Raw genomic sequence first — 27268 nt, 5'->3', positions numbered from 1 at the left:
GAGGGGCTTTCACCACTTCTTACACACTGAACTGGCCGCATCATGATTAAGTGGGTACAGATCTGAATAAAACCTAGATTTTATTTCTGTAGTCTATTTTATTTTGTAACGTTTAGATGCTAATTTCCGCTTTAACCAAGAGGATGAAGATTCTTCTTTGGGGGTGTTTACTTCTTCGCCATACGACATAGAAAACACCACCAGCTTAGACCAGTGACGTCACTGATCTCTGCACGCCGGGTATTCTGACACCGCTCTGTTGTTGGCTCGCTACTGCTGATCTGAGCCAACAAAAACGAGTGCACTGTCATTGTGCACAGCGACACCACGGCGCGCAGGGACACCATGGCGTGCATTAGCCCGTTCCCTGAAAGGAGCTCCACTGATGACGCTTCATTTCAGGGAAGGAGCTGTGACAGTGACCGCAGCCTCCGCCCCCTGATGATGCTTCGTTTGAGTATCCCAGCATGCACTGGAGAATCTCAAGCAAACCAACATCAAAAAGGAAGTAAAAGAAAAAGCAGTTAGATAATGGAGATAGGGAAGGATCGGGGATTTTTATTGCAACTATTTTAGAAAATAGATTAGATTATGACAGTAAATACATAGAGATTTAGGAGTAAAATTAATTTGGACTTCTGACCACCCCTTTCAGTATTTCATTAGTGCTGACTGAATATTGCTGAGCGGCAGCAGCGGTCACATGACAACCTCAAGTCACCCACTGGGAACAGCAGAACGGACATCACTGGGACGGCGCTGCTGCAGGAGGAGAGGATACATTGTTTGTATTTTCGAGGGGGCCTTTACTGACCAATCAGAGGTTATCCTGTAGTGTCCTGTTGTGGACAACCCCTTTAATGACCACTTCATTAGGAGATTACAGGCTGTCACAGGTCACACAGCTGTATCGGCATGGGTCAGTCCTCACCCAAGTCAGTGTCAGGGTAAGGGGCCGACGTGTGGGAAAACACTAAGGGACGTCAGGGCATAGGTCAGACCCCAACTGAGGCAACGAAGACCGCGGCGGGGAGCTCAACATGTCCACACAGGAGGAGCGCTATTAGGGCAGTATATATATATATATATATATATATATATATATATACATACATACACACATACATTTATACACAGACACACACTCACTTATACACACAAACATATACATACAAGCTTATAAACACATAGGAACGTGTGTGTATACATACATATACATCCCTTCCCAAAATATCACACCTCAGGCCGCAGCTCTCTCCCCGCTCTCGGTTTTGCCCCCACCTCACACCTCGGACTCGGCAGCATGGGTTACTTGCTGTAGGTGTATTCCCGAAATTGAAAACATGAGAAAACTACCAGCCCCGGCATGCACTGCGACGCTTCCTGCTTCCGCCACTCAGAGAGGACGTGACTCGCTGACAATAGTCATTATCAGGCTGAGGAGGACGTTTCCCTCTGCTGGTTCACGGGCCGTGGTTACGTCAAACGTAAACAAACTACATATCCCGGCATGCATCTCTATGTCGTCATCATGACGCTCAATCTATGAAAATAACGTGACTAAAGGCAGGAAGACAACGTGCGTGCACGGAATGCTGGGATTTGCAGTCTTGCTGCCGGTATAGGAGGCATTGATGGGTTGGCAGGGCTGACGCTGGCATCACGGTGGGTGTAGTGTGAGGAGTGTGGGCCGCTCCGCTGCCGTTATATGATGTGTTTGTGCAGTCCTGGAGACCGGCGCATGGAGGGCTGTGAATTCCGTTCAGACGAATGTGACAGAAAACGCTTCTTTGTCAGATTTCACTCATGTTTTGTTGGCCATGGTTCACACTGTGCGGTGACTTTGCCGGTCTTCTGCTCTGTGTGGGCTGCGCTGGAGAGAATGGACACCATTGTTTCAGTCATGCAATGATTTATTACTTGTGTATGAGACGATTCCTTCCATGGCCAAGGAGCTCTGCAGAAAGTTAATGCCCCCCGTCCATCCTAATGCTGCGCGGCTGCCTGGTAATCCGGAGCCTCCGCCTGTCCTAATGCAGAAGATGCGATGGAAATGTGTGCGATAGGAGCATGGATAAATGGGGTGAGACTACAAGGGGCTCTGGGGGGCTGGAGAATGAGCTAGTGCAGGCTCCTGGCCCCCTATAATCCCCCTTATCAGATGGCTCCCCTATATGCTGATGCTCTCGGACAGCCTTCGCTGGGGAACCTTTTATTTCTACCAAGGGCCATTTGGATTTTTATATTGTCCTTCGGGGGCCGTGCAAATTCTGCGCCAACTCCGCCCACAAAGTACGTCTTCAGGAATGTGCCCGGGGGCCGGGTAAGTGACCTGGAGGTCCTCCCCTCTAGGACATCAGTGTAGATTGATTCTTAACTCCTGATCTTATTTTGCCCTTTTAATCACAATTATAATATATATATATATATATATATATATATATATATATATATATATATATATATATATATATATATATATATATATTGTTACATCGGGCTCATAAGTATCGAAAGACCAGAGGCATGGCAGAAATGGAAGCCTTGACGCAGCGCTGGTATTTGGGACAATCCCTCCTATTTAGCACATAGTCACGTAGTTTGCTCAGATTGCGGCCATGCTGCTCTGTATTAGGTAAGCAGATAATTATAGTTATTTACCACGTGGTCCAGGATTTACCATATTGTGCAATAATGTCACTTTAAAGGGCTATTTCCAAATAGCTGGGGGTCTTCCGCTGGTTCCAGGAGTAATCCAGGGCTCAGGAATGCTGAGTAAGGGTCTGCACCCCTGTCCTGAATAGGGCAGAGGTGGGTATACCTGGCTTCATTCATTGCCTATGGGACTGTTGGGGTGCGGTGCTGTCCCATTGACCAGAATGGAGCAGAGGCTCAGCGTTCAGATCTCTCCTCTAGTCCATTCTTGGGATTCCAGATCCCTGATGCCGGGATCCTTGGTGGGGGTCTGACTGCTGGGATCCACAATCTATAAGGTGTGACCTTTCCTGTGGATCGATAACTTGTTTCCACTAGACAAGCCATTCGATACCTTATTAGCGTCTATTCGCACTCAGCAGATTTGTCGCAAACATTTTTAAGGCTTTCTCATCTGGGGCTTACAGAAATCCATAATATGCTTACTGCAGAGCAAACCTATTTCTGCATAAATCTACCGTACGTGACTATACCCTTAAACGTATTGTCTCATAAAGGCAAATCTTGTCCAATGCAGTATTAGTGCAAATCTGTTCTCCTCGTACCTGCTAAGGGCACAACCTTCTGTGACATGGCGGCCATGCTTCCTGCACCCAGCAGTACCCGCTGTATAGGCAGATGTATATAGTCAGCCTATCCAATGATATGAGTGGTGTAGGTCAGGATAATAGAGGTACGGTAAGTAGTTCTGCACTACTGGACAGCCCCTTCATCGTGGCTCCACTGCCCACCATAAAATACAATTATTGTAGAGCTGTATTTCCCCCTGACTAATCCATTAGTGCTACACCGATTGTACTAATCACTGAGTGACCAAATCCCATTTTACCTCTTGTATATGTGTCTCATTGTAGGTTGGAGATGCCGTTTTCTAGCTCGTGATGTTCTCTCCGTCCTGAAATATCTGTTATCTGCAATGTATGCAAATACTCCCTGACTATTCTCCATGTTCTGCTGTAAGGTGCACCCGTGAATGGCGCATTGGTCATTTGGTGAGTATGTCTGTGCGCTCCTCTGGTGTATATAGGGTACAGCTCAGAGAGCCCCCCACCAAGCTATAAGACATCGATTATCTCCACAAAGTGCAGCAGTCACATAGAAAGCTGTCCGATAAATGGAAATATGGCCGCTACATGTGCCTGTCTCATTCCCTTTATATGCCTCATACACATGTACCTACTTGATGCAATATCAGAAATTATTTGTTTTTGTTCTTTAAAAGTGCAATAGTTCAAAAAGTTGCAAAATTTTGCACAAATCTCTCTTTCTCTCTCATCACTTTTTCACAATTTGCAACGGATCCCTTTTTTTAAAAAAATTCGCCGGATTCTACCGGACTGCAAAAAAAAAAACTGATGTGTGAAAGTAGCCTAACTCAAGCATGCTGGGGTGCTAGCCAAGTGTCTTCATGGTGCTCTAAGACTGCCATCCTACTATCAGTATTTGGTCAGTATTTTACATCAGTATTTGTAAGCCAAAACCAGGAATGGGTGATAAATGCAGAAGTGGTGCACATGTTTCTATTATACTTTTCCTCTAATTGTTCCACTCCTGGTTTCGGCTTACAGATACTGATGTAAAATACTGACCAAATACTGAACGTGTGACGGCAGCCTAATACTGTGTTTGAGTCCCTGCGGCTCCATGTCTCTTGGCTGTTCGACAGCTGCAACACATGGAGGGATTGCCTGCTTGTTAGGCAGTGAGATGTGCAGCCGCGGGGACTTAAATACATTATTCAAGGACTACGAAGACACTCGATTGGCACACGAGCATGCTCAGATAACGCCTTATCCAAGCACGTTCGCTCATCATTAATCGGTATAAATGACACACCTCAATGATGAACTGTTATTGCATATTGCCATATTACGACTTTGTACAGCTTCGTAGTATATCACACTTGACTTCATAGGAACCTCTCTAAGGCCTCATTCAGACTTTTCAGTCATGTGTTGTGTCTGATTTTTGCCCTCCACTTTTTTCTATGTGAGCTCATTAAACAGCACCGATACAACACACCAGGCATCTGTGTGCGGCCTGTTTTCTTTCATAGACCATTGACTTGAATTGTTGATTTTTATCCACAAACAGACTCGAAATTAGACAATTTAGTAAAATAATCGTACATGAGAAAAGAGCAATGGACAGAACATGTAGCCATTACAATCTGGAAAACATGGGTAGAACATGTACGTGAAAGTGACGGTCCAGAGTAGGCAAGTGTGCATGATCCGCCAGCGTCCCTGCAGCCGCTCATAGCCACAGGCAACAATGCCAGCCAGCTGCTGGCGAATTACATCTACTATTATTGTACCCCCCAAAATGTCCTACGGTCTCAGATAAAATGATATCCACATCTTACATTCCACTATAGTACACTGAGCCTGTGGTTCCAGTGTCGGAGCGTTACTGGCTGCAGGAGAGTCTCAGGACAATGCATGGTAGGTGACATGAGACTGCACAGGAGTCTCAGGATGGTGCATGTACGTGCAGTGCACAAAAGGTGGTGGAGTGTGTGAGCTGCGAGTGGGATAGATGGATACGGCTCTGCCTCTTAGGAAATATAGAGGAGGTAAAGTGCTAAAATAAAGGTAACGGGGATTGGACATTCCGTGCAGGAATTACCAAATTGTGAGTGTTTTTTTTTTTTTCCTTAGAAAAATCCTTTCAATGGATTGTAATCATGTAAAAATGGGGGTATTTCAAAATAATAATATTGAAATGTATCAGGAGCTGGTAAATGCCTGAATGATGAGTGCTGTCCTACTTCCAATGACTATTGTCATCGATAAGCTGCAATTTTGGGAGAAAATTGATCACGTAGCAGTAAAGTTTGGCTAGAACCTGTAAAAGGCTGTATGTTTGCGCTAAATGTTTTCTTGTTTTTTGCTTTAGGATGGAGAACGGACGCCTCTGAGATTACCTGTCGGTGCCTTAGGCTCAGCATTGAGGATGCTCGCTCAGGACGGCTCATGTGACATGGGCCCATCGCCCGCCTATCTGTCCTGCCTCATGGAGAGCCTTCTGGACTGGCTAGAGCTGGACAATTTGGAGGATTATCTAAATTACCTAGCCTACCTGATGTGGGTCTTCACACCACTAATCATAGTATTCATTCTGCCCTTCATTATTGTCATTTTTCTCTACCTGTCCATCCTTTTCCTCCACGTGTACAAGCGCAAAAACGAACTGAAAGAAGCATATTCCAACAGTATATGGGATGGTGCTCGGAAAACATTGGCAACACTTTGGGATGGGCATGCTGCAATATGGCATGGTAAAAATGAATGCTTGTTAGCAGTAATGACAACAGTAGTGGATGTTGAATCTGGGTTTACTGTAAAGTGTGGGCAAATCAAGGCGTTCTGGGGATGACCTATTCTTCAGGAGAACATCATTGTATACAAAAGAGCCTATTAGACCATTAAAGGGAATCTGTCAGCAGGTGTTTGCTATGTAATCAGAGGACAGCATGAGATAGGGGTTAACACACTGAATTTAGGGATGTGTCACTTATCAGGCTATGTGCTGTTGTTTACTTATATTGAAGGTTTCATCACTAGGACATTATCATTGCTGCGACTAGCTGCCTCGTGCCAAGTCGTCCGACTCCGCCCCCTCCTGTGACAAGCCGCTCACTGCCAATAGACAGTGTACATACACGGCCTGGTTTGGGTGGGGGCAGGTTTCTCAGCTCTGCTGCATATAAGAAATGTCACAGCTTCTGCATCCAGTAGACTGCTCTCAGATGAGGCAGCAAAAACCTGCTGACAGATTCCCCTTAACTGGCCAGACTTCCCTCGTACACATGATGGGGATCAAAGAACAATAAAAGATAAACTTGCCAGAGGTCAGCGAGTGCCACAGCTCCGTCATGTACTTTTTGTTGCAGCGGAGATTGGCATTGCACCAATGTCCCTTTTCCTTGAATAAAAAGAAGCTGTATTATCTAGCACAGTAGCTCCTAATAGTCCCGAGCTGTGTATGAGGGGGACATGACACTTGTTGGAGCCCTATTGGTCCCTACAAACTGCTAATTGGTAGGGGCACTGAGAGTCTGACTCCCAGCAATCCAGTAATAAGTCTGTTCTAAGGAAATCCAATCAATTGGAAAACCCCTTTAAAAGCATTAGGCACAGCAACTTCATATGGTTATTTTGTACGATTTCATAGTGTAAAACAAAAAATTGCTAGAAAGTAGAGGTCCATTTATGGTAGCCAGCTGGCGTCACTTAAAGGGAATCTGTCGGTATTATTTTTCTATGTAATCTAACAGCAGCCTGTAGGGCTGAGACCCTGATTACATTGATGTATCACTTATCTACATGCTGTCATTTGATACAATCGCTGTTTTATCTGCTGTAGATCTCCCAGGTCTCTGAATGCTGAGCCCACACACCACTGATGGGCAGCTTGCTGTGTACACTGTACATGGCCAGAAAGCTGCTAATCAGTGGTGGGGGCGGGGCTACGCGCAGCAGTTGACTAGGAGGCACAAGACACCTAGTCCTCTAGTGACAATTTCCTGCTGATAAAGGGAAAGTTACACTGATTTTATTGACCCAACAACGCACAATCCAGTAAGTGACACATCACTGGAGTCAGTCTCTGCCCCTACATCATGCTGCTCTTAGATTACAAAGCAAAAACCTGAAAACAGTTTCCCTTTAATAACCACTGACTACCAACATGAATACGCATTAGCGGACATTTAGTGACCTGTTTACACAGGCTGACCCAGTCCGGTACCATTTTGAAGTGATCAGTAGCAGATTATTCAGTGCAAATAGGCTGCAGTTGTTCTCGGCAGCACAGGTCCTGTTTACACTGAGCTTATTTTTTGTGCAGCACAACACGATCATTTCACTCTTCACCCAATGATTGAGTGTTTTGACTGTTCATTGTGTGATCGGCAGCTGGTTCAGATGCATTTCTAGGAATCCAGTGTAAATGGGCCTTCACCATATACTTGCAATCCTTTTTGTTTTTTGCGGAATTTTTTAATTAACCCTGCTATTCTGTTCGTTACCACTATACACTTATGTCCCGGTCATTGTTGACCGGACCTAATAAAGTCTTGATTTTTAGCTAATTTAAGTGTTTTAAGGGTCTTTCAGTACTTTTTCAAACAAAGAATGAGCTACTGTAGTAAAAACATATATATATATATATATATATATATATATATATATATATATATATATATATATATATATATATTCACTTTTTTGCAAGTTCTGACGCCCACCTATTCCCTCTGCAGTTTCTGTACCCCTTTACATAGGGTTGTATAGACTTGCAGAGGTCCTCCATTCTAGTGGACTGATGGAGGCTGGTGTATTTACTTTGAAAATCCATGTGCCTCCTGGCCTGACTTGACAGCTGCAGCTTGTACTGAGCAGTGTGAGATCTCTGCAGTAGCAGCTAAATGAGTTGAGAATGAGTTAAACTTTCAGAAAAGACTATTCTTTGATAATCCACGTCAGAATGAAAGTCCGTACAGCATCTTGACTAGATTTAACAGATCTATTTAGTAATGTGAAAAGTTTGTATTGTGAAACCTGACAATGGATCAGAAGCCTCTTTCAGACGGGGCCAGAATCTACCTTGATGCGCAGACCAACTGTGGCTCTCCTGGCCTGATCTTGTATGAGGCTGTCAGGGTTGGTCAGGAGACCAGCCGCCAGTCCGAGCATTGACAGTGTGGCACGGACATCTTACTGAGGCTTAAATCGGTGGTCTTACTATTTTTCTGTGTTTATAGCTGTCACTGGTAGTGTGCAGTCAGACTGCCATATAAAGCGGACCTAGATGTGCAGGGCCCGGACTGTCCAGCGGCTGTCCCTACCCAGGCGTGACAGCTGCATAGAAATGCCCTGAATCTATCATACTTGGATCAGGAGAGCCGCCTGCCAGTCCGTGCACTGCACACCGATCACGGTCCTATATATGCGACCTTGTCCCTGATTTCTGGCTGCACGGATTACCGGTGAGACTCATTATTTTCCTAAATGATGGAACGTCTTCTATTTTCTTTCTACACAGGCTATGAAATTTGCGGCTTGGAAAAAATCCCTGAGAACGGACCTGCGCTAATTGTGTACTATCATGGAGCGCTCCCTGTAGACTACTATTATTTTGTAGCAAAGGTCATTCTCCTGAAAGGGAGGACTTGTCACTCGGTGGGGGACCACTTTCTTTTTAAAGTACCAGGTAAGTAATCACGCTGTGGTATTTGTAAGCGATCTGCTGCATGAGCGACTATTATATCTATAGCCAGTCATGGAAACCTGTCATTTATTCCGGATAAAGCACATCTGACCGGCTCACTCTTCCTCTGTCTCACTAAATTACTCTGAGAGCCAGTAATGGGGGTTTACATGGTGATTCATTCCTGCCTGCACGGAGGTCAGCGAGAGCCTAATAACACAGCATTCTCCTGTGGTTTTTTTCTTCTCCATCTTCTGTTTAATTATGTTCTTGTGTTGTCAAGCACCCCAAATATATAGGCCTAGGTATAATATGCCCATTCTGGTAGTCAGAGGGGTCACATCTCAGGCCTAGGGGTCTGTGTCCTGTACCTAGGCAGATCTCATGGCACGAATGACTAGGGGTCTGTGTCTTGTACCTAGGCAGATCTCATGGCGCGGATGACTAGGGGTCTGTGTCCTGTACCTAGGCAGATCTCATGGCGCGGATGACTAGGGGTCTGTGTCCTGTACCTAGGCAGATCTCATGGCGCGGATGACTAGGGGTCTGTGTCCTGTACCTAGGCAGATCTCATGGTGTGGATGACTAGGAGTCTGTGTCCTGTACCTAGGCAGATCTCATGGCGCGGATGACTAGGGGTCTGTGTCCTGTACCTAGGCAGATCTCATGGCGCGGATGACTAGGGGTCTGTGTCCTGTACCTAGGCAGATCTCATGGCGCGGATGACTAGGGGTCTGTGTCCTGTACCTAGGCAGGTCTCATGGCGCTGATGACTAGTATAAACTGGGAATGGGGCACATTAAGAAGTTCATCTTTTATTTTTCTTTCCACCACATTTTTCATTCTGGGATGTGGCAGAAAAACCATGAATATATACAAGGGTGCTATCTTTCTTTTCTGCTACACACCGCCACAGACATGAAATATGAAGTTTAGACATTTTGTCAAAAATTCTTCAATTATGAAGCAAAATCTTGTTTACACCTCACCCCAGTGATTTCTTTATTTCTGTCTGAATTTATTTTTATTGTTTTTCCCTTTCGGTTAGGGGCCTTGAAATCTACTCACGGCCGACGTCTTCGTGTCTCATTGGCGCTCCAGCTACCGATTCACACTGTGGTCGCTGTGTAGAGCAGAGGTCACTTTTTGCATCTTGTCAATTCAAGTCTATGACACTCAGAATGAGTCTCATACACTTACATGAGAGCGTTACCGCCGCTCCACATCCTGATCTGGCAGATTACTGTTACGGTCAAGTAGTGCTGGAGCATCACTGAAACCGGGGGAAGACAGTCACTGGTGAGTATTTTACTGCGTTCATGACACTAACACACGACACCTAACAAAGTGGAAACCACTCCAGTGGTATTACTTTTTATATTAAGAGGTTGTCCATTATTTTAACATTAATACCTTAGGATAGGTCATCAATGTCTGATTAGTAAGGGTGTGACACCCGGCACCTCTGCTTATCAGCTGTTGGTGCCGGATGGGAGTGCTTAGTTTCAGAGATGCTCTGTCTACTGTATAGAGGATGCCGCTGGGTACTGCACACCTGCCCCCTATTGATTTGTATAGGGGTGGATATGCAGTACCTGGCTGTGGCCACTTTACAGTAGTCAGAATATCTTCGTAACTGAGCACTTTCGTCCGGCACCAGAACCGATAACAGCTGATCGGGTGTTAGACCCCACCGATCAGTCATTGATCACCTATCATAAGAATAGGTCGTCAATGTTAAAGTAATGGATAACCTCTTTAAGTAGTGCTGGTAAGTGGGGGTCTGGGTCCTGAGACGACAGTGTCTCTTAAAGAGTACTGGTCACCAATCTTCTGCTGCCCTATTTGTTTAATATAACAGCAGACACCCCCGACTTGTGATTTTATATTTAGAAAAAAAAGTGTACTTATAAAAATGCCGACACCATCCCTTAGTGTCACCGAGAGGGCCTGACTTGGCGTCCCCGAGAGGGCCTGACTTGGCGTCCCCGAGAGGGCCTGACTTGGCGTCCCCGAGAGGGCCTGACTTGGTGCCCCCGAGAGCAACTGACTTTTGTTAGAGTGGGATCCCACAATAACTCAGCGCTGCCACGTACTTTACTAGTTACTGAACAGTAACCGCTTAGTAACGTACGTGGCAGTGCTGCGTTAGTGCAAAGAGCGAGATTTAACTCTTTTGCTGCCAGAGCGTTGCTGGATATAACTCTATAAGCTGGGGTCCCACAATTTGCAAGCTCTGGTCATAAAATATTAGTCCTATAAGAGCTAATACAGTATTTTTGTCAGACGAATATTTCCTGTCTGCAGAGAAAAAGCTGAACACATTTCCTGCAAACCAGAAATCGTTATAGGGAAATCCAGGAAATAATCTAATTGATAAATCTGCTTCTGTCGATCTTCTAATGTAATTACATTTTATTACAGGATTCAAACCATTGCTGGAAGTGTTCAGTGTAATCCATGGACCCCAGGAAGAGTGTGTGAGGGCTCTGAAGGACGGCCATCTTCTGGCAATCTCTCCAGGAGGGGTGCGGGAAGCATTGTTTAGTGATGAATCCTATATCCTCATGTGGGGGAATCGCACAGGTTTCGCACAAGTAGCAATTGACGCTCAAGTGGTAAGCTCACCTAATACCATCAGACAAGCAAAATTCTATGACAGCAGCACCAAACTTTGCAAATCTATGGGGTACAATTTTCCAGTACATAAAGGGTCTGTCTGGCCTCAGGCTCCAAGTCTGCAGTCACTGCATGTGATTGGCGACTTGTGAGTCCTCACATCACGCTCACCGTGCGCTGTCAGGATTCTCTGGTGCTGGTACAGGCGTGTGACCACAAGTATGTGATCACGTGCCGACTAGATGGATGAAGCTTTACTCGATGCAAGTGTATTGAGCGCGGCCAGATAAAGTCTAGTCCAGGAGTGCACAACTCCAGTCCTCAATGGCCACCAACATTGTGTATTTTCATGACCTCCTTAGTATTGCACAAGTGATATTTAATCACCTGCACAGGTGATGGCGCCAGCACTGGAAAATCCTCACGGCACGCAGTGCGCACGATGTGAGGATTCACAAGTCTGCAGTTACATAGCATAACTTTAGACCGGACAACCCCTTTAATGAGGACCTGTCACCACTCCTCACATGTACGTTCTAGTCCATACTTGCATTTCCTATAAGGTGGCAATTTTGGAGCATATTTTCTTAGAACTTGGCATTGGCAAACAACATAAATATTTGCACTAAATAAAGAGACCCATGTCTCTGGAACCATATGACAGATTTAAAAAAAAAAAAAAACAACTATTTGTGGCAGTGGGAATAAAATAAGGACAAAAGCTGGCCACTTCTGACCTCTTCCTTTTGAAATGTGTATATATATTTTTTTCTCTTCATATTCTCTATTACAAAAAAAACTAGGTACTTTTACACTGACCCCTGAACCCATTCTCAGAATGGCCAACAAAGGAGCAGGTGAATCTCCCAGTGGGTGTTTGTGAAGGAGTCGGCCCCCAACACCTATATCAGCAGTAGTTGGCAAAATATATTCATGCCATTTTCTGATCACACCTTTCTTATAACCTCCGTCCACTATTCTCACATCACTCAGACGTGTAACATATAGATAGCGCTGTATTAGAGGATTGCGCACCATATACTTCCCTGTGTCACGGTGCTCTGGACTCACCATTGTGTAACGTGGTTCTTTGTTCTCCTAGTGCATCATCCCAATGTTCACACAGAACGTCCGGGAAGGATTCCGTTCTCTTGGCTGCTTAAGTAAGAAATGTCTCCTTACTTTTGTGTAACCTTCGATTATTACCTTTATGCAGTTCAGCATATTTTCCCATAAATTGTGTTGCATGTTGATCGTAAAGAATCTACAACTCATGAATGTGGTTGTTATACAAAGTCACTCCACTTGACTTCAAAATTGGAGCTGACGGCAATATCCGAACCCCCTTATGTAATAAGTCTTGTGTCATTGCCAGCTACAGGCGGTCAGAATGTTTTTCTAGTTCTTGAAAAAGAGCTATTAAGGAACTACAAGTATGTTATGTAGTTGCAATGAACGGGCCTGATAAGTAATTCTATCTTGTTGACAGTTGACTCTTTTATCATATAGTTTTTGACAATATCAATAATTTTTCTTAAAGCTGTAAGGTTAAAGGGTTTTTGAGAGCAGGACAGTGATTTGTTGTCCTTGGGGTAGGCTGCCACGTTTGGTCAGTAGGGGCCGATCCGTGGCACCACCACAATCCCACAGACAAAGCGGCGCCTCTACCTGTGTACATGTGACTGGTCCTGTTTCTCATTGATCTGTTATGAAATGTGCTCATCTCTTTCACAGGGATCTTTAGGTGGTTGTATGAGACGTATAAGATACCATTCGTTCCTGTGTATGGTGGATTCCCAGTGAAATTTCGCACTTACCTTGGTGATCCTATCCAGTATGATCCAAATATTACTGCAAATGAGTTGGCAGAGAAGGTGAGATCAGTTTGATGGTAGGAAACATTGGGTCAGATTTATTGTTGCATTTGCACCTGTTTTTTGCCAAGTTTTTATTGTTTTGCTTTTTTTTTTTTCTCATAACATAACATAACAACATTGTATACGTTGTACTGAATGGCAGTAGTGATGTACAATTCAATAGTATCCAAGCATGTATACATGCAGCAGTATCTATACAACAATGCCCGGTATACCCCATATCAGAGGTCACAGGTAATTAATATAATATATAGCAAAAAAGATCACTGACCAAACACCCGACCCGCGTTTCACAAACTTGAATCCACCCTCCTAGGCGCCACCGCCCACACTTTATTGTAGCACACTGTCTCTCCGATATACAGTGGGGGAAATAAGTATTTGATCCCTTGCTGATTTTGTAAGTTTGCCCACTGACAAAGACATGAACAGTCTATAATTTTAAGGGTAGGTTAATTTTAACATTGAGAGATAGAATATCAAAAATAAAATCCAGGAAATCACATTGTATAAATTATATACATTTATTTGCATTTTGCAGTGAGACATAAGTATTTGATCCCTCTGACAGGCGAGACTTAATACTTGGTGGCAAAACCCTTGTTGGCAAGGACAGCAGTCAGACTGTTTTTCTAGATATTTATGATGAGGTTTGCATTGATGATGAGGTTTGCGCACATGTCAGGAGGAATTTTGGTCCACTCCTCTTTGCAAATCATCTCTAAATCATTAAGATTTTTGAGGCTGTCACTTGGCAACTCAGAGCTTCAACTCCCTCCATAAGTTTTCCATCGGATTAAGGTCTGGAGACTGGCTAGGCCACTCCATGACCTTAATGTGCTTCTTTTTGAGCCACTCCTTTGTTGCCTTGGCTGTATGTTTTGGGTCATTGTCTTGCTGGAAGACGCAGCTACGACCCATTTTTAATGTCTTGGCGGAAGGAGGTTGTCACTCAGGATTTTACGGTACGTGGCTCCATCCATTATCGCATTGATGTGGTGAAGTAGTCCTGTGCCCTTAGCAGAGAACTGCCCCCCAAACATAATGTTTCCACCATCATGCTTGGCAGTAGGGACTGTGTTCTTTGGATGATAGGCAGCATTTCTCTTCCTCGAAACACAGTAAGTTGAGTTAATGCCGAAGAGCTCAATTTTTGTCTCATGTGATCACAGCATCTTCTCCCAATCACTCACAGAATCATCCAGGTGTTCATTGGCAAACTTCAGAGGGGCCTGCACATGTGTCTTCTTGAGCAGGGTGACCTTGTGGGCACTGCAGGATTTTAAACCTTTACGGCATAATGTGTTACCAATGGTTTTCTTCGTGACTGTGGTCCCAGCTGCCTTGAGATCATTAAGAAGTCCCCCCCCCCCCCCCCCCATGTAGTTTTAGACTGATCTCTCACCTTCCTCATGATCAAGGATACCCCACGAGGTGAGATTTTGCATGGTGGCCCAGATCGATGTCGATTGACAGTCCTTTTCTATTTCTTCCATTTTCTTACTATTGCACCAACAGTTGTCTCCTCACCCAGCATCTTACTTGACATCCTTATAAAGCTCTTTGGTCTTGCCCATGCTGTAGAGGTTAGAGTCTGACTGATTAATATAGTCTGTGGACAGGAGTCTTTAATAAAGGTGACATGGCTGTGGGTGCTCAGTGCTGCAGCCATGCAGGTCAGTAGGGGGGGGATGACCGTCTTGGGGGTCCTTCTCTTCTGTCATGCACCTCACAATGGGCAGCTGAGGGTCTGCCTTGGGCCCTGATTCCTGCTCTCGTGCTGCCCATGTTCTCATGCTATTAATTTTTAACATTTTTAATGAATAATTAAAGCATTTTTAAATGGAAAACACAGAAATCAATGATTAAATTCTGCATGTAATTGCCCTATTAATCAAAAGATAATATTGTGTATTTGGACAGGAAATTTTTTTTGAATGAATCGTTAATAATCTGCAGTATCTGAAGTTCTTCAGCAAAAATTCCTTTGTTACCATTGATTATAAAATATTAGGCTCGCTCCTAGATGAGTCTCGGGACGTCTGCAGCACTTACCGGATGAGATTTTTTTTATTAATGGTGGTTGAGTTGTATCAGGTATTCTATCTGCAAGGAGTCTGTATGTTCTCCCCAGGGTTGTGAGCCCCAATGGGGACACTGATGATAAAGCGCTGTGGTATATAAGCAAACATAATAGGGCACGAAAATACAGACAAACTAGATGGGAAAACGCCTGGATAAATGTACATCCAGCATTGTCTATGTCTACCACAAGATGGCATGTGCAAAAAAAAAACCCAAAAACAGTTTTTTCACTTTTCATTCAAATGTTTTTATCATCATCTTCTACAATTTATATATCTGAGATATATGTTGTTTTTTCTTCCTCATCAAGGGCAGGAGTAGAGAAAGGGGTTCATACCAGCAGCTCTCATCCCCCCATCCTTTTACATTTTCTCAATATCAGAGGAGGGCAGAGAGGGGTTAAAGAAACAAGTATAAATCTAAAGCACAAAAGTAGGACTTCCATATCAGCTTGTCTGAGGGGGGAGAAAGCGCCAAAATCTATTTGACTAACCAGACAAGTAAACTGTTTTGCGCTCTTTAAATTCATATGTATGAAAGAAAACCACACAAGAAAGATGCGCACAGAAAAACTCGATATAATTGATGATGGATAAGAATTGTCTCCACTTTTTTTTTTTTTTCTTTGCAGTTTTCCCCACATGTCACTCCAGTGTCTGCACAATGTCGTACACTCAGTATTTGTCATGTCTGACGCTCCATCCAAACGTCTCTTTGTCTTTGTTTTTATTTTTCTCCTTTAGACAAAATGTGCCCTTCAGTCACTGATAGATCGGCACCAGAAAATTCCTGGGAATATTTTCCGAGCCCTATTGGAGAGATTTCACCGGCGAGCTAAAGAAGAATAAAGCGCGGTGGTGGGCAGGATGCCGGAGGGTTACGTGTACAGTGTATATACTACAGAATTTAGTTTAATAAATGATTTTATTACCGTTTTATATGAACACCAAGGAGAATGGTTCTCTATTGTGCAATCTGCCCATCTCTGATGGCTTCCTCTAAATCAGATGATTGGAGTATCAGTAATTTAATGTAAATGGTACCGGTGTCTGGTAAAGCCGTGCGGCCAGGCCACTCTGAATCACAGGTCAATTTTCCTGTAGAACTTTTGTATTACATGTGGATGATTTCTTATTTGCTGTGGTTTGCCATCAGACCAGGTTTTTTCTCCCTGGCATTCGCTGCTCGCTGTATGATCTTCGCACCAGGACAGATCATCTTCATGCCTGGTGGTCTTACCCCACAGATCCGTATAAGGTGCAGCATCCTGCCTCTGTCTGTCATGGCGGTTTATCATGCCATTCTCAATTTTCTAGTAAAACATTGAGGTGTCGCACGCAATACACAAACGTTACCGTGTAACTCTATCATGCCCAAAGCACATGGGACCTGGACTACCTCTTTTAGTAGACAAATGCCAGCCATGACTATGCTTCACGTTTCATTCAGTTGTTAAATGACCATGGCTTCTATTAATGGTAATGGAGGATGGCTAAGTTTGCATCATCATGTCTCTTTAAGGGGAATGTGTTATCAAAGAATGTTTGTTTTTTGGGGCATTGTGTGTTTTTTATAATGAATATCAAGATATTTATTTAAAAAAGCATAATTAGTCTTACATTTTTCACACAAGCACCAAGGTTTTTTAAAAACCATACTTCATTTCCTTTCAGTAGCAGTTTTCAGCCGGCTCCTTATCAGCAGAGGCAGGATTACAATGACAAGTAACTCCTCTATACACAGCTGATAACACAGGAACCACCAATCCTAAAAGGTGATATCCCTGCTCCTCCTCCCATTCACAATGACCTTTGCACACGCTCATTAGACACTTCAATTCAAGGCTGTATGGATTGTTGACTGTACGGGGTTTACGGAAACAGGAAGTTAAGAGACTAGAAAAGCCCCAGTGGCCACTGTGAAAATTGCATGACTTTTTTAATACACATTATGATTTGACAAACAAACTGCCCAAAAGTGAAAAAATCAATAAAATGAACACACAAACCTGATGTAAACTGTGGGTCACTATCTGATTGCACATCCCCTTTAAATTGAGAAACATCCCCATCCTCCCAAATATAGAGATTTGTTAGGATGCCTGCCCTCTGCTGACATCTGTTATAAAGATTATCCCAAAGGCTGTTGTCAGAAACCTTGTTAAAGCGTTTTCCCACCAGAGTAGAAATGTGTGAAGGGCCAGTAGGCTATTTACAGTCAGATCCGGGGTGCTGTGGAGATTGGGAGCATTCATTTGTTTGTTTTATTGTTCCCCGAATACAGCATTACGGTGGGTTCTCACGTAAAGGGAACCTGTCACTCAGAAAACGCTATTTGCCTGCACTTATAGGGTTAATCTGCTGGTAAGTAACATTACAATGTCAGGCTGCCATACTAAAACTATGGCTACAGGGAGAAAATGTACTTATTTCCTACCTGGAGCTGCTGTCTGTCAGTCATGGGGGCATGTTACGTGAAGCGGTTACCGTCACTATACCGTGAGCGTCGACTGTAAGCACGCCCTGATGTTTTCCACAGATGCGCTGCCGTCTGCAGTCAGTGACAGTGCCAGGGCGTGCTTACAGCTGATGCTCACGGTATAGTGAGCAGTGACGCTAGCCGCCCCGTGCACTCCGACATGACTGAAAGCTGGTAGTTCCCAGGAGGAAATGTTTATTTTCTCCCAGTAGCCGCACTTTCAGCAAGGCAGCATTGTTACACTATTTACTCTCAGATTAACCCTATCGCTGCAGGTATATGGCGCTTTCCGAGGGGACAAGTTCGCTTTAGCAAATTTGCTGCTGCAAACGTCTGTTGAGAACTAAATCATGAGGTCACTGAGTCCTGACAGAAATTGAGAAGTGGCAGAATTAAAACTCTGAATCACAGGTCAAATTTCCTGTAGAAATGTTGTATTACATGTGGATGATTTCTTATTTGCTGTGGATTTTCTGTGCGCTAATCTACACCACCAATTCACAAGCCATCCTGCACATGCGGACCTGCCTTACTTCATCATTGTTTGATGGAGGTTGGCAGAACATGGCTACTGCTCAGCTTTCCCCATCTTCACTGTCAGAACTACACCAAGACCTCCTTAAACTAAAGAGCTGAGTCATGTGACTGATTGCTCCCTGTATAGAACATGTGGCAGATGGCAAATTCCTGAAAACCTTTGACGCAGGTCATGAGATCACGGTAAGAAACAATAGCCACAGAAACAACAAAATGCAAAAATCCCAGTGCTCCCCACCTTATATTCTGGTTTATATTACATTGTCTCATTACAGTTCAAAACTTAGAAATTAGGTAAAGAAATCTGTCACAGCGGCACGGCCGTATACTTGTACTCGCTGCCCTGTTTTCTGCTGCAGCCAGTTGTCTAACAGCCAGAACCTACCTGTGTGCACTAGGACAAGGCCTCACTAAGCCATCCTCCATGGAGCGGGCACGCCTTCAGCTGGCAGCCAATCCAAGCTGAACTGATCAGCAGGAGATTAACCCCTCTGTTCTTTGCAAGGCGGTTTATTTACAAGACTCAACTGTTACAGCATCATACAGGAAATGATGCAGACTAATAAACATTGAGGGCAACTATTTCTTTTCAACTTTCATTTCTAGGTTTAGTTCCTTTTAAGTAATCAGTCTTGTTAAAATATTGCTTATGCCAAAAATGCTGTGTCTTCTATTGCCATTAGTTGTTCCAGCTTTATCAATCTTGTGTCCACTCCTGAATAAGCACAACACTTGTCTTACCATAGCTAGAGTCGTCACATTGGGAAGGAAGCACCTATGGAAGGTGTCGTCTATATGCATTATTAGCAGTTTTGACGGCTGGACTGTTGGAGTGTTTGCATTTTTAGATTTGTATTTTTGTGCTGATTTTATAACTGTTATTTACTGATTTCTATTGTTCCGCATTCTTTTGTATCTGAAATATAAAATGTTGAAATCTAAAAGCTGTGATTGTTATTACTGATCTACAGACAAGGTGCTCTTTCTACTATTCTTTTTTTTGTTTTAGTCTTTGATGTGTCTTTCAAAGGGTTTGTCCAGGACTGAGCTATTGATGAGCCATCCATTGAGATTGCTGTGGAGCTGATCTGACAGCGATTTTATGGGGCACAGAAGCCCCCTATTTATTGATTAGTGGCCACTGCAGAGTACTGCTCTATTTCTCATTCATTTGCTTTTGAAAATTGTTCCTTCCCTTTTGGGAGATGAAGTTGCGGTATTGTCAGTGGCTGATGAGCAAGATTCAAGTTGCTGTGTTCCGTTCCTTTTGCCTGAGCAGTTTTCAGCTGTTCATGGGTTGTCTGTCATAAATGTCCTATTATACCCAGTTCTGATCATTTAACATTTGGGCTCATACTCATCTGTGACAAAAACCCGCAAGTGCAAAAAAAAATCAGCTCAGCTGAATTTGGACTGAGAAAAAAATGGCAGCATGCTGCGATTGTCCTCGTATCTCATGCGAGACTCGCCAATGCAAGTCAATGGGTGTGATAAAAAAGTCACAACACTTGGCCAATGCGAGTGCCATCCTATTTTTACACATTAATGTCACACATTTCATCAGTCGTGTACAGTGAAATTACAGCGTGACAAGTTAGACTAGATATAGTAGATAGATATAAAGATGTCAGTGACATATATAATAAGTCCAGTGCATGTGTAGCTTACTGTACATGTTTTTAATAAATGATTAATTTTTTTTAAAAAATGGTGTGGGATCGAAATGTTATTAACCAGCGGAGGGAAAGCAGACATCTGGGGCAGATGCTTATAGCCTGGGAAGGGGGTAATACCCATGTAGCTTCCCAGGCTATTAATATCAGGTCACAGCTATATACTTAATGAAAGTGAAAATAGTTAATTAGATATGAACTCCTCGCTCCTTTTTCCCCATCACCGCGAGGCACTGAGGTGCGCAAGCACCCACAGATCAGTTTCGCAGTTTCCTGACATGCTGAATGCTCGCGTCATGCCAGTGTTCAGCATGTCAAGTAGATGCAGCAGTGCTAGAGTCATCTATGGACAAAGGAATTGTTATCTTCTTGTCAGTGAGGTGAGGAATATGGTTGTTTATTTTTTTTTAAACTCCTTTACAGGGGACAATGGGCTTTAATGAATTGGGTGTAAAGGTGAGTATAATGTTTTTTTATTTTTAATTCAATAAAAGGTGTCTGTGTTATTATTTCAAATAAAGGACTATTCTGTTTTTTTCTTTTTTAGTTTAATAATTTGACTATGGGTTTAGTAATGGGGAGGTATTACAGACGCCTGTCCGTTACTAACCCCTGGGCTTGATGTCACCTGACAATACAAAGCTGACATCAACCCCGCAACTTTCACCCCACTTTCCAATGCACCAGGGCAAGTGAGAAGAGCGAGGCTAAGCGCCTACGGATGTGCCTTTTCTGGGGCGGCTGACAGATGATCTTTTTACTCTGGGTTGGGACCAATATCCATAGCCCGTTCTTAGCCTATTAATATCAGCCTGCAGCTGTCTGCCTAGTCTTTGCTGGTTATTAATTATAGGGGGACCCTGCATCTTTTTTTTTTTTTAATAACCAGTAAAGGCTTAGAATATAGCTGTCAGCTGATATCAATAGCCTGGGAAGCTACCTGGGTTAAATTAACCCCTTCCCAGGCTATGAACTTCAACCCCAGCTGTCAGGTTTTCTTCTGCTGGTTAATACAATTTTGGTAGATCACATGCCATTTTTTTCAGAAATGTAATTATGTATTACTAAATTACAATTACAGTAAACTACACATGCAAAGCACTGATTATATATCTCACTCACATATATCTGTTGGTGTGTGTGTATGTATATATATATATAATTTCCTTGGATATAAAGGACATAGAATTCCTCCATGTAAAGAAAAAAAAAAAAATTGCATTGCATACGGATTGCATTCACATGTGATTTGGATGCTAGATGATAAAAATCGCATTGTGCTCACATGAAAGTTGTATGCCAGGTGCATGACACTCGGCCAATTTTTCAGGAACAATATCGGACTTTTTATTTTTACGGTGATTGGGTATAAGCCCTTCTTTTGAGTGTGTTAAGTCTCACCCTCTGACTTACGTCTCATTCACATTTTTTTTTGGTGTGTGAAAAAGTGGACTGTTTTTAATTAGTAATAGATAATATAGTATTGGTGCTCAACTGTAATATATATGCTATATGCTTCTAGGAAGTAAAATAGAACAGTACTAATTAGAAAAACTCAAAGGATCAGTTGAAAGTGTTATTTAATCAAAAGTAAGACCCAGTGTCGGGAAAAATTTCATCCAAAGAAGAACAGACAATATTAATTTGACGTTTCGGCCTGGCACGGCCTTTTTCAAGAAATATCTGTGATAGGTGTCTCCATAAGGTATCTGTAAGACTGTGTGGGTCAAGGAACAAAGGGTCAGGGTGCACATTTTTTTGGTGTGTGAAAAAGTGGACTGTTTTTAATTAGTGTTTGAGATTAGTGATGAACGAACGTGCTGGTATAATCTGTTATCAGAGCATGCTTGTGTGCTAACTGCGTAGCTTAGGCATGATCAAATAATACGTTCGAGTCCCCGAGGCTGCATGTCTCACGGATGTACCAAGAGCCACAACACATGCAGGGCTTGCCTAACAAACAGGTATCCCTGCATGTGTTGTGGCTGTTGAACAGCCATGAGACATGCAGCCGCGGGGATCAAACATGTTTTTCGCACATGCTGAAGACACTGTTAGCACCCGAGCATGCTCAGATAACACCTTATCCCAGCACGTTCGTTCATCACTATTCGAGATCGGAGTTTTAATCATCTTTGGTCTGTATGTTTGTTTGTTTTTACCATTTAATGCAAAATGTTTGGGGTTTTTTTAAGCAAAAAAAAAAAATCTGCCTCCAGAGCTTATATTAAATGAAAGGAGGTGGCGATACCACTGTGAGACATGTAACGACTAACAATCTGATCTCCTGTTCTACATGTCTCACACTGGTAACTCCCCCTATGGGCCCCTTTCCACTTGCGAGGAAAACAGACGAGTGCAATCCGATAAAAAATCGGATTGCACTCGGACCAATGTTAGTTAATTGGTGTCTTTTCATTTGCGATTTTTTTCTCAGCCGAAATCGGACTGAGAAAAATCTGGATCGACTGAGAAAAAAATCGCAGCATGCTGCGTATTGGGGCCCCTTCACTTATAATAATCTCTGGGGACAGATTCTCAGGCAGATCTATGTCCATAGAGCTTAACAGCTCACTTACAGTATATATTAAGAAAAATGTGGGTTTCTCTGGAATAAGACATCAGATCGCAGATATCAGGGATCATCTCATCCAGCTACTTATGACCTACATGCCCATATAGACGGCTTAGGAGGGACGATCCTACTGACAGATTCCCTTTAAAAAGGACACAATGCTTTATGATATAGCTGCAGAACTCTATTTTTCTATGCAAGTAGCTACTTTGTACTAGGGAACAGCTGATTCTAGTTTTCTCTAATGGAATAACTCTTAGTAGTTTTAATTTGTTTAGCAGAACAAGAAAATTAAAGTTTAAATGAGAATTGTACTTCAAAATTAAGTTGTTTTTTTTTCAGGCCATAGCACCCAGCCCTGAGTTCAAGTGTACCTCTAGGCATCAGCCACTTCATCTGAGAAAAGTTTAAAAACAAGGGCGGGTATCAAGCAGGGAAAGGATACATTCGGGTTGTCAAGGCAACACGTAGATGAAATAAGGAGCTCCTCCTTAGGAATGGGCGGATCGGTGGAAGGTTGGGTTTTGGTACTTGACCCGAACCCTATTGAAAATAATGGATTTCCAAACTGCTAAGAAGATTTTAAAAAATTGTTCTCTCTCTCTCCCCTCTCTCGTCTCTGTCTCTCCCTTACCACCACGGGCTTAACCCGAAAACTGCATTGGACTTCAGCAGAAAGTCCATGTTTGGCGTTCAGGCCTGAACAGTAACTGTCCGGTACAAAAGCTGAACATTTCTGTCCGGATTTGCCCATCTCTGCTCCTTATGACTTGTATTACCTTGTGATGACTAAGTTAACTTCCATTCTATGTAGAGAAGATACAGATCCTACAAGATCCAAAAGTATGTTGGTGTGGATGCTACTAAATTTACATCCACAACCACACCCATTATTTTTTTATATTTGCACTGCCTAATATATCCCCTAGGTGGAGATAGAGTGCTTTTTTAAATCCTTAATTTGTTGTGCAGCGTAACGCGTCCCGAGGCTTTGAATATTGAATTTCACATTTAATAGTAAAAAATGAATATATTACAATGACTACATGCTGAAAATTAGTAATTCTCACAATTTCCTTCAGTAAATCCCTTGAAAAATTCACCAACTTACCAATATAATATAATAATACTTTTATATAGTGAATTCTGGTTGATGCTTTATATAATCCTGTTCATCAGTTTTCTTTTATAATAAATTCTTTTGCCATTTCAATTCAATAACGCATGTCTTTCTCCAAAGTGCTTATATCAGAGTGTGTGGCTGGAAATTATTTATATAGTAACCCGTAGTGATTAATAATGATCTAAAAACTGAAGAATTAAATGTTATTTCTGTAAGTGACTAAGAACATTACCATAGAGGCAGCCCCTGCTTTCCATCTAAATGGTAAGGGTCAGCTCTGAGCGCGACTTTCTACAGGAGCGATAGGAAATTAGGTAGGGTTATTCCATTTTATTGTGTTGTGAGCAGTGCGCTCTGGTGATGTATCTTCCGGCCAGTCAGAAGTTGTGAGCACAAGTTGACATCACCTCACTGCAGAGACATAGGTAAAAGGTGAAGCTGACAGAAGATGAGTATAAGGGCTTGTTTCCACATGAGAGAATCACGTCCGTGTCTCGCATGTAGAAACCAAGCTCTGGTGTCTGCACTCCGGAGCAGAGCGTGCGGCTGCATAGGAACACATGGAGCCGCACAGCTCCGCTCCAAAGTGCCGGCGCCAGAGCTTGGTTTCCACATGTGAGATACGGACGTGTGCCTCGCATGTGGAAATGAGCCCTAAGAACCAGAGTAGGGAACTTGCATTTAAAGCGTCACTACAGCACTGAAAAATAACAAAACACTAAAGTGCTGCTCTGGAGGCAGAATCTCGGGGAGATCTATTTCCGGCCCATAGTCCTGAACAGCTCATCAAAATTGGATTTTTCTGAAATGATGCATCGGATCACAGATATCAAACATTTCTATCCATTGTGTGATTTACACAAACACGGCTCTATGACTTTTCCTTCTTACTGTTGCAATTTCAATGTTGAATAATGTAAATGTGTATATATATATATATATATATATATACACTTACCTTGTAATGTCTTCACATCCTGTTCCGTCCAGATGTGTCCGGATCCCAGAATTCCAAGCGGCGGAAGTTCACCGACCTCCATATTGGGACACCCAATATCCACCCAACACACATATACGCCGTATGCACCACACACACTATACGCCTTACGCATCAAACGCACTCACAGAAACACTATACGCCATACGCACCACACACGCTATACACCGTACACACACTGCATATGCCGTACGCAGCCTCTTGCGTGGTACCACCAGCGGAACACCGTCGTGAACACGCCACCGCCGGGATCAGCTGAATGATTCACTGACCACCGCCATCTTTGCGATCTCCTGCTGTAATGTCAGTATTGTCTTTTGCTTCCTCCCCTGCCCAGGAGCTGTGGTATGTTCAGTACACGGTCTGATACAGACAATTTTCAAAATGAACTTTCGTTCGTGGGAAAACTCCTTTAAAAAGCAAATATCAACGCCAACATGGCTCCTCCTAAAAAGTATGACAATGAAAGGAAAGCAGAAAACTCAAAACGTCGAAGACAACAATGGGCAAATTAAGCTCTTTAAGAGCAACAGCATCGCTGGGACAAAAACAATGCATATAGCACATGGGGTAGACAGGTCAAAGAAGAGAGCACAGAGGGGAGAAGTCAGCACATGGGGAAAGAGAGTGGATAGATGGGTGAGCACATGGGGGGAGAGATTTTCAATGCTGCAAAGCCTGCCTCTATCGTGACATTACCGCCCTCCCGCTGCTATCGGGCCTCCATCTAGTATATATATATATGTATACTGTGTTCACAAACGTTAGGCAATTTGTATTTTTGATGATTTTATTGCGTAACTGCAGTGCTTTCAGTCAGTCCAAAAGGTTAATAAACCTGAATATTTAAGTAAAAGTGGGGTTTTGTCTTTCATAGGAGAACATTTCTGTGTGAGTATTGTTGGGCAACTGTTCGGCCACGTGAACACGTTGATTATTTGGTGAGTAAAAGTGTATGCTGTAGATAAGCCCCTGATGCTGGTGGGCTTAGCTCACCTTCCATTTTGGGGGTGACAGGTTCCCTTTAAAGTGAGAATGATAACCAAACAACTTAAAATATACAAAAATGCATTCCTGACATTTAAAATTAAAAAAAAAAAAAATCAGTGACCAATATGCCGCCCTTCACTTCAATAACAGCTATAATCTTTCACCCTCCTGGATGTACAGTTGTGCTCAAAAGTTTACATACCCCTCAGAATTTTTGCTTTCTTGGCCTTTTTTTCAGAGAATATGAATGATAACACCAAAAGGTTTTCTCCACTCTTGTTTAGTGGTTGGGTGAAGCCATTTATTGTCAAACTACTGTGTTTTCTCTTTTTAAAATCATAGTGAAAACCCAAAACATCCAAATGATCCTGATCAAACGTTCACATACCCTGGTGATTTTGGACTGATAACATGCACAGAAGTTGACACAAATGGGTTTGAATGGCTACTAAAGGTAACATCGTCACCTGTGACCTATTTGCTTGTAATCAGCATGTGTGCATAAAAGCTGAGTGAGTTTCTGGGATCCAGACTGACTTTTGCATCTTTCATCCAGCCACTGACATTTCTGGATTGTGAGTCATAGGGAAAGCAAAAGAATGTCAACACATCTACGGGAAAAGGTAGTTGAACTGTATAAAACAGGAAAGGGATACAAAAAGATATCCAAAGAATTGATAATGCCAGTCAGCAGCGTTTAAACTGTGATTAACAAATGGAAAATCAAGGGTTCTGTAAAAACAAAACCACGGTCAGATAGACCAATAAAAATGTCGTCCACAACTGTCAGGAAAATTGTTTGGGATGCAAAGAAAAACCCAGAAATAACATCAGCTGAAATACAGGACTCTCTGAAAACTAGTGGTGAGGCTGTTTCAAGTTGCACAATAAGGAGGCACTTGAAGAACAATGGGCTGCATGGTCAAATCACCAGAAGAAAGCCATTACTGCGCAAATGCTACAAAGTATCTCACCTACAATATGCAAAACAGCACAGAGACAAGCCTCAAAACTTCTGGAACAAGGTAATTTGGAGTGATGAGACCAAAATTGAACATTTTGGCCACAACCATAAATGTTACATTTGGAGAGAGGTCAACAAGGCCTATGATGAAAGGAACACCATTACAACTGTAAAGCACAGAGGTGGATCGCTGTTGTTTTGGGGATGTGTGAGCTATGAAGGCATAGGAAACTTGGTCAAAGTTGAAGGAAAGATGAATGCAGCACATTATCAGCAAATACTGGAGACAAGTTTGCACTCATCAGCCCAGAAACTGCACATGGGACGTACTTGGATGTTCCAACATGACAGCAATTCAAAACACAAGGCCAAGTCGACCTGTCATTTTCTACAGCAGAACAAAATGAATGTTCTGGAGTGGC

General features: G+C 42.9%; 2 protein-coding genes across 6 annotated transcripts in view; one reads left to right on the top strand and one right to left on the bottom strand.

Annotated features, from left to right (window-relative positions):
• The window catches only part of TGS1 (trimethylguanosine synthase 1), a 60579-nt gene extending 59011 nt beyond the window's left edge, over nt 1–1568 (bottom strand). Inside the window, exon 1 of one of the 3 annotated variants that reach the window (XM_077270506.1) lies at nt 1240–1568. Coding sequence is in view for 2 of the 3 variants with exons in the window: in XM_077270504.1 (XP_077126619.1) it covers nt 1289–1305 (17 nt within the window). In the remaining variant the exon portion in view is untranslated. Of the gene's footprint in view, nt 1–1211 lie in introns of all 3 variants that reach the window. The other 2 variants (XM_077270504.1, XM_077270505.1) reach the window with 2 other exon arrangements.
• On the top strand, nt 1458–23983 carry TMEM68 (transmembrane protein 68). Of its 3 annotated transcripts, XM_077270508.1 has the most exons (9): nt 1551–1665; nt 3570–3707; nt 5614–5995; nt 8764–8931; nt 11353–11546; nt 12650–12710; nt 13282–13421; nt 16253–16366; nt 23115–23983. In XM_077270508.1, exons 2-8 carry the CDS (start codon nt 3636–3638, stop codon nt 16355–16357), a joined length of 1122 nt encoding a protein of 373 aa, XP_077126623.1. In that variant the 5' UTR covers nt 1551–1665; nt 3570–3635; the 3' UTR covers nt 16358–16366; nt 23115–23983. The 3 variants fall into 3 exon arrangements, with proteins under 3 accessions (XP_077126622.1, XP_077126623.1, XP_077126624.1); XM_077270507.1 differs by lacking the exon at nt 23115–23983 and having other exon boundaries at nt 1458–1665; nt 16253–17482; XM_077270509.1 differs by lacking the exons at nt 1551–1665; nt 23115–23983 and adding an exon at nt 2058–2083 and having other exon boundaries at nt 16253–16491.
• The last annotated feature ends 3285 nt before the right edge of the window (nt 23984–27268 follow it).

This window comes from Ranitomeya variabilis, chromosome 6 (genome assembly GCF_051348905.1).
Source record: "Ranitomeya variabilis isolate aRanVar5 chromosome 6, aRanVar5.hap1, whole genome shotgun sequence".
Classification (NCBI taxonomy): domain Eukaryota; kingdom Metazoa; phylum Chordata; class Amphibia; order Anura; family Dendrobatidae; genus Ranitomeya; species Ranitomeya variabilis.
The sequence above is the reverse complement of the archived record's forward strand: the minus strand, read 5'-3'. Positions and strand labels throughout refer to the sequence as shown.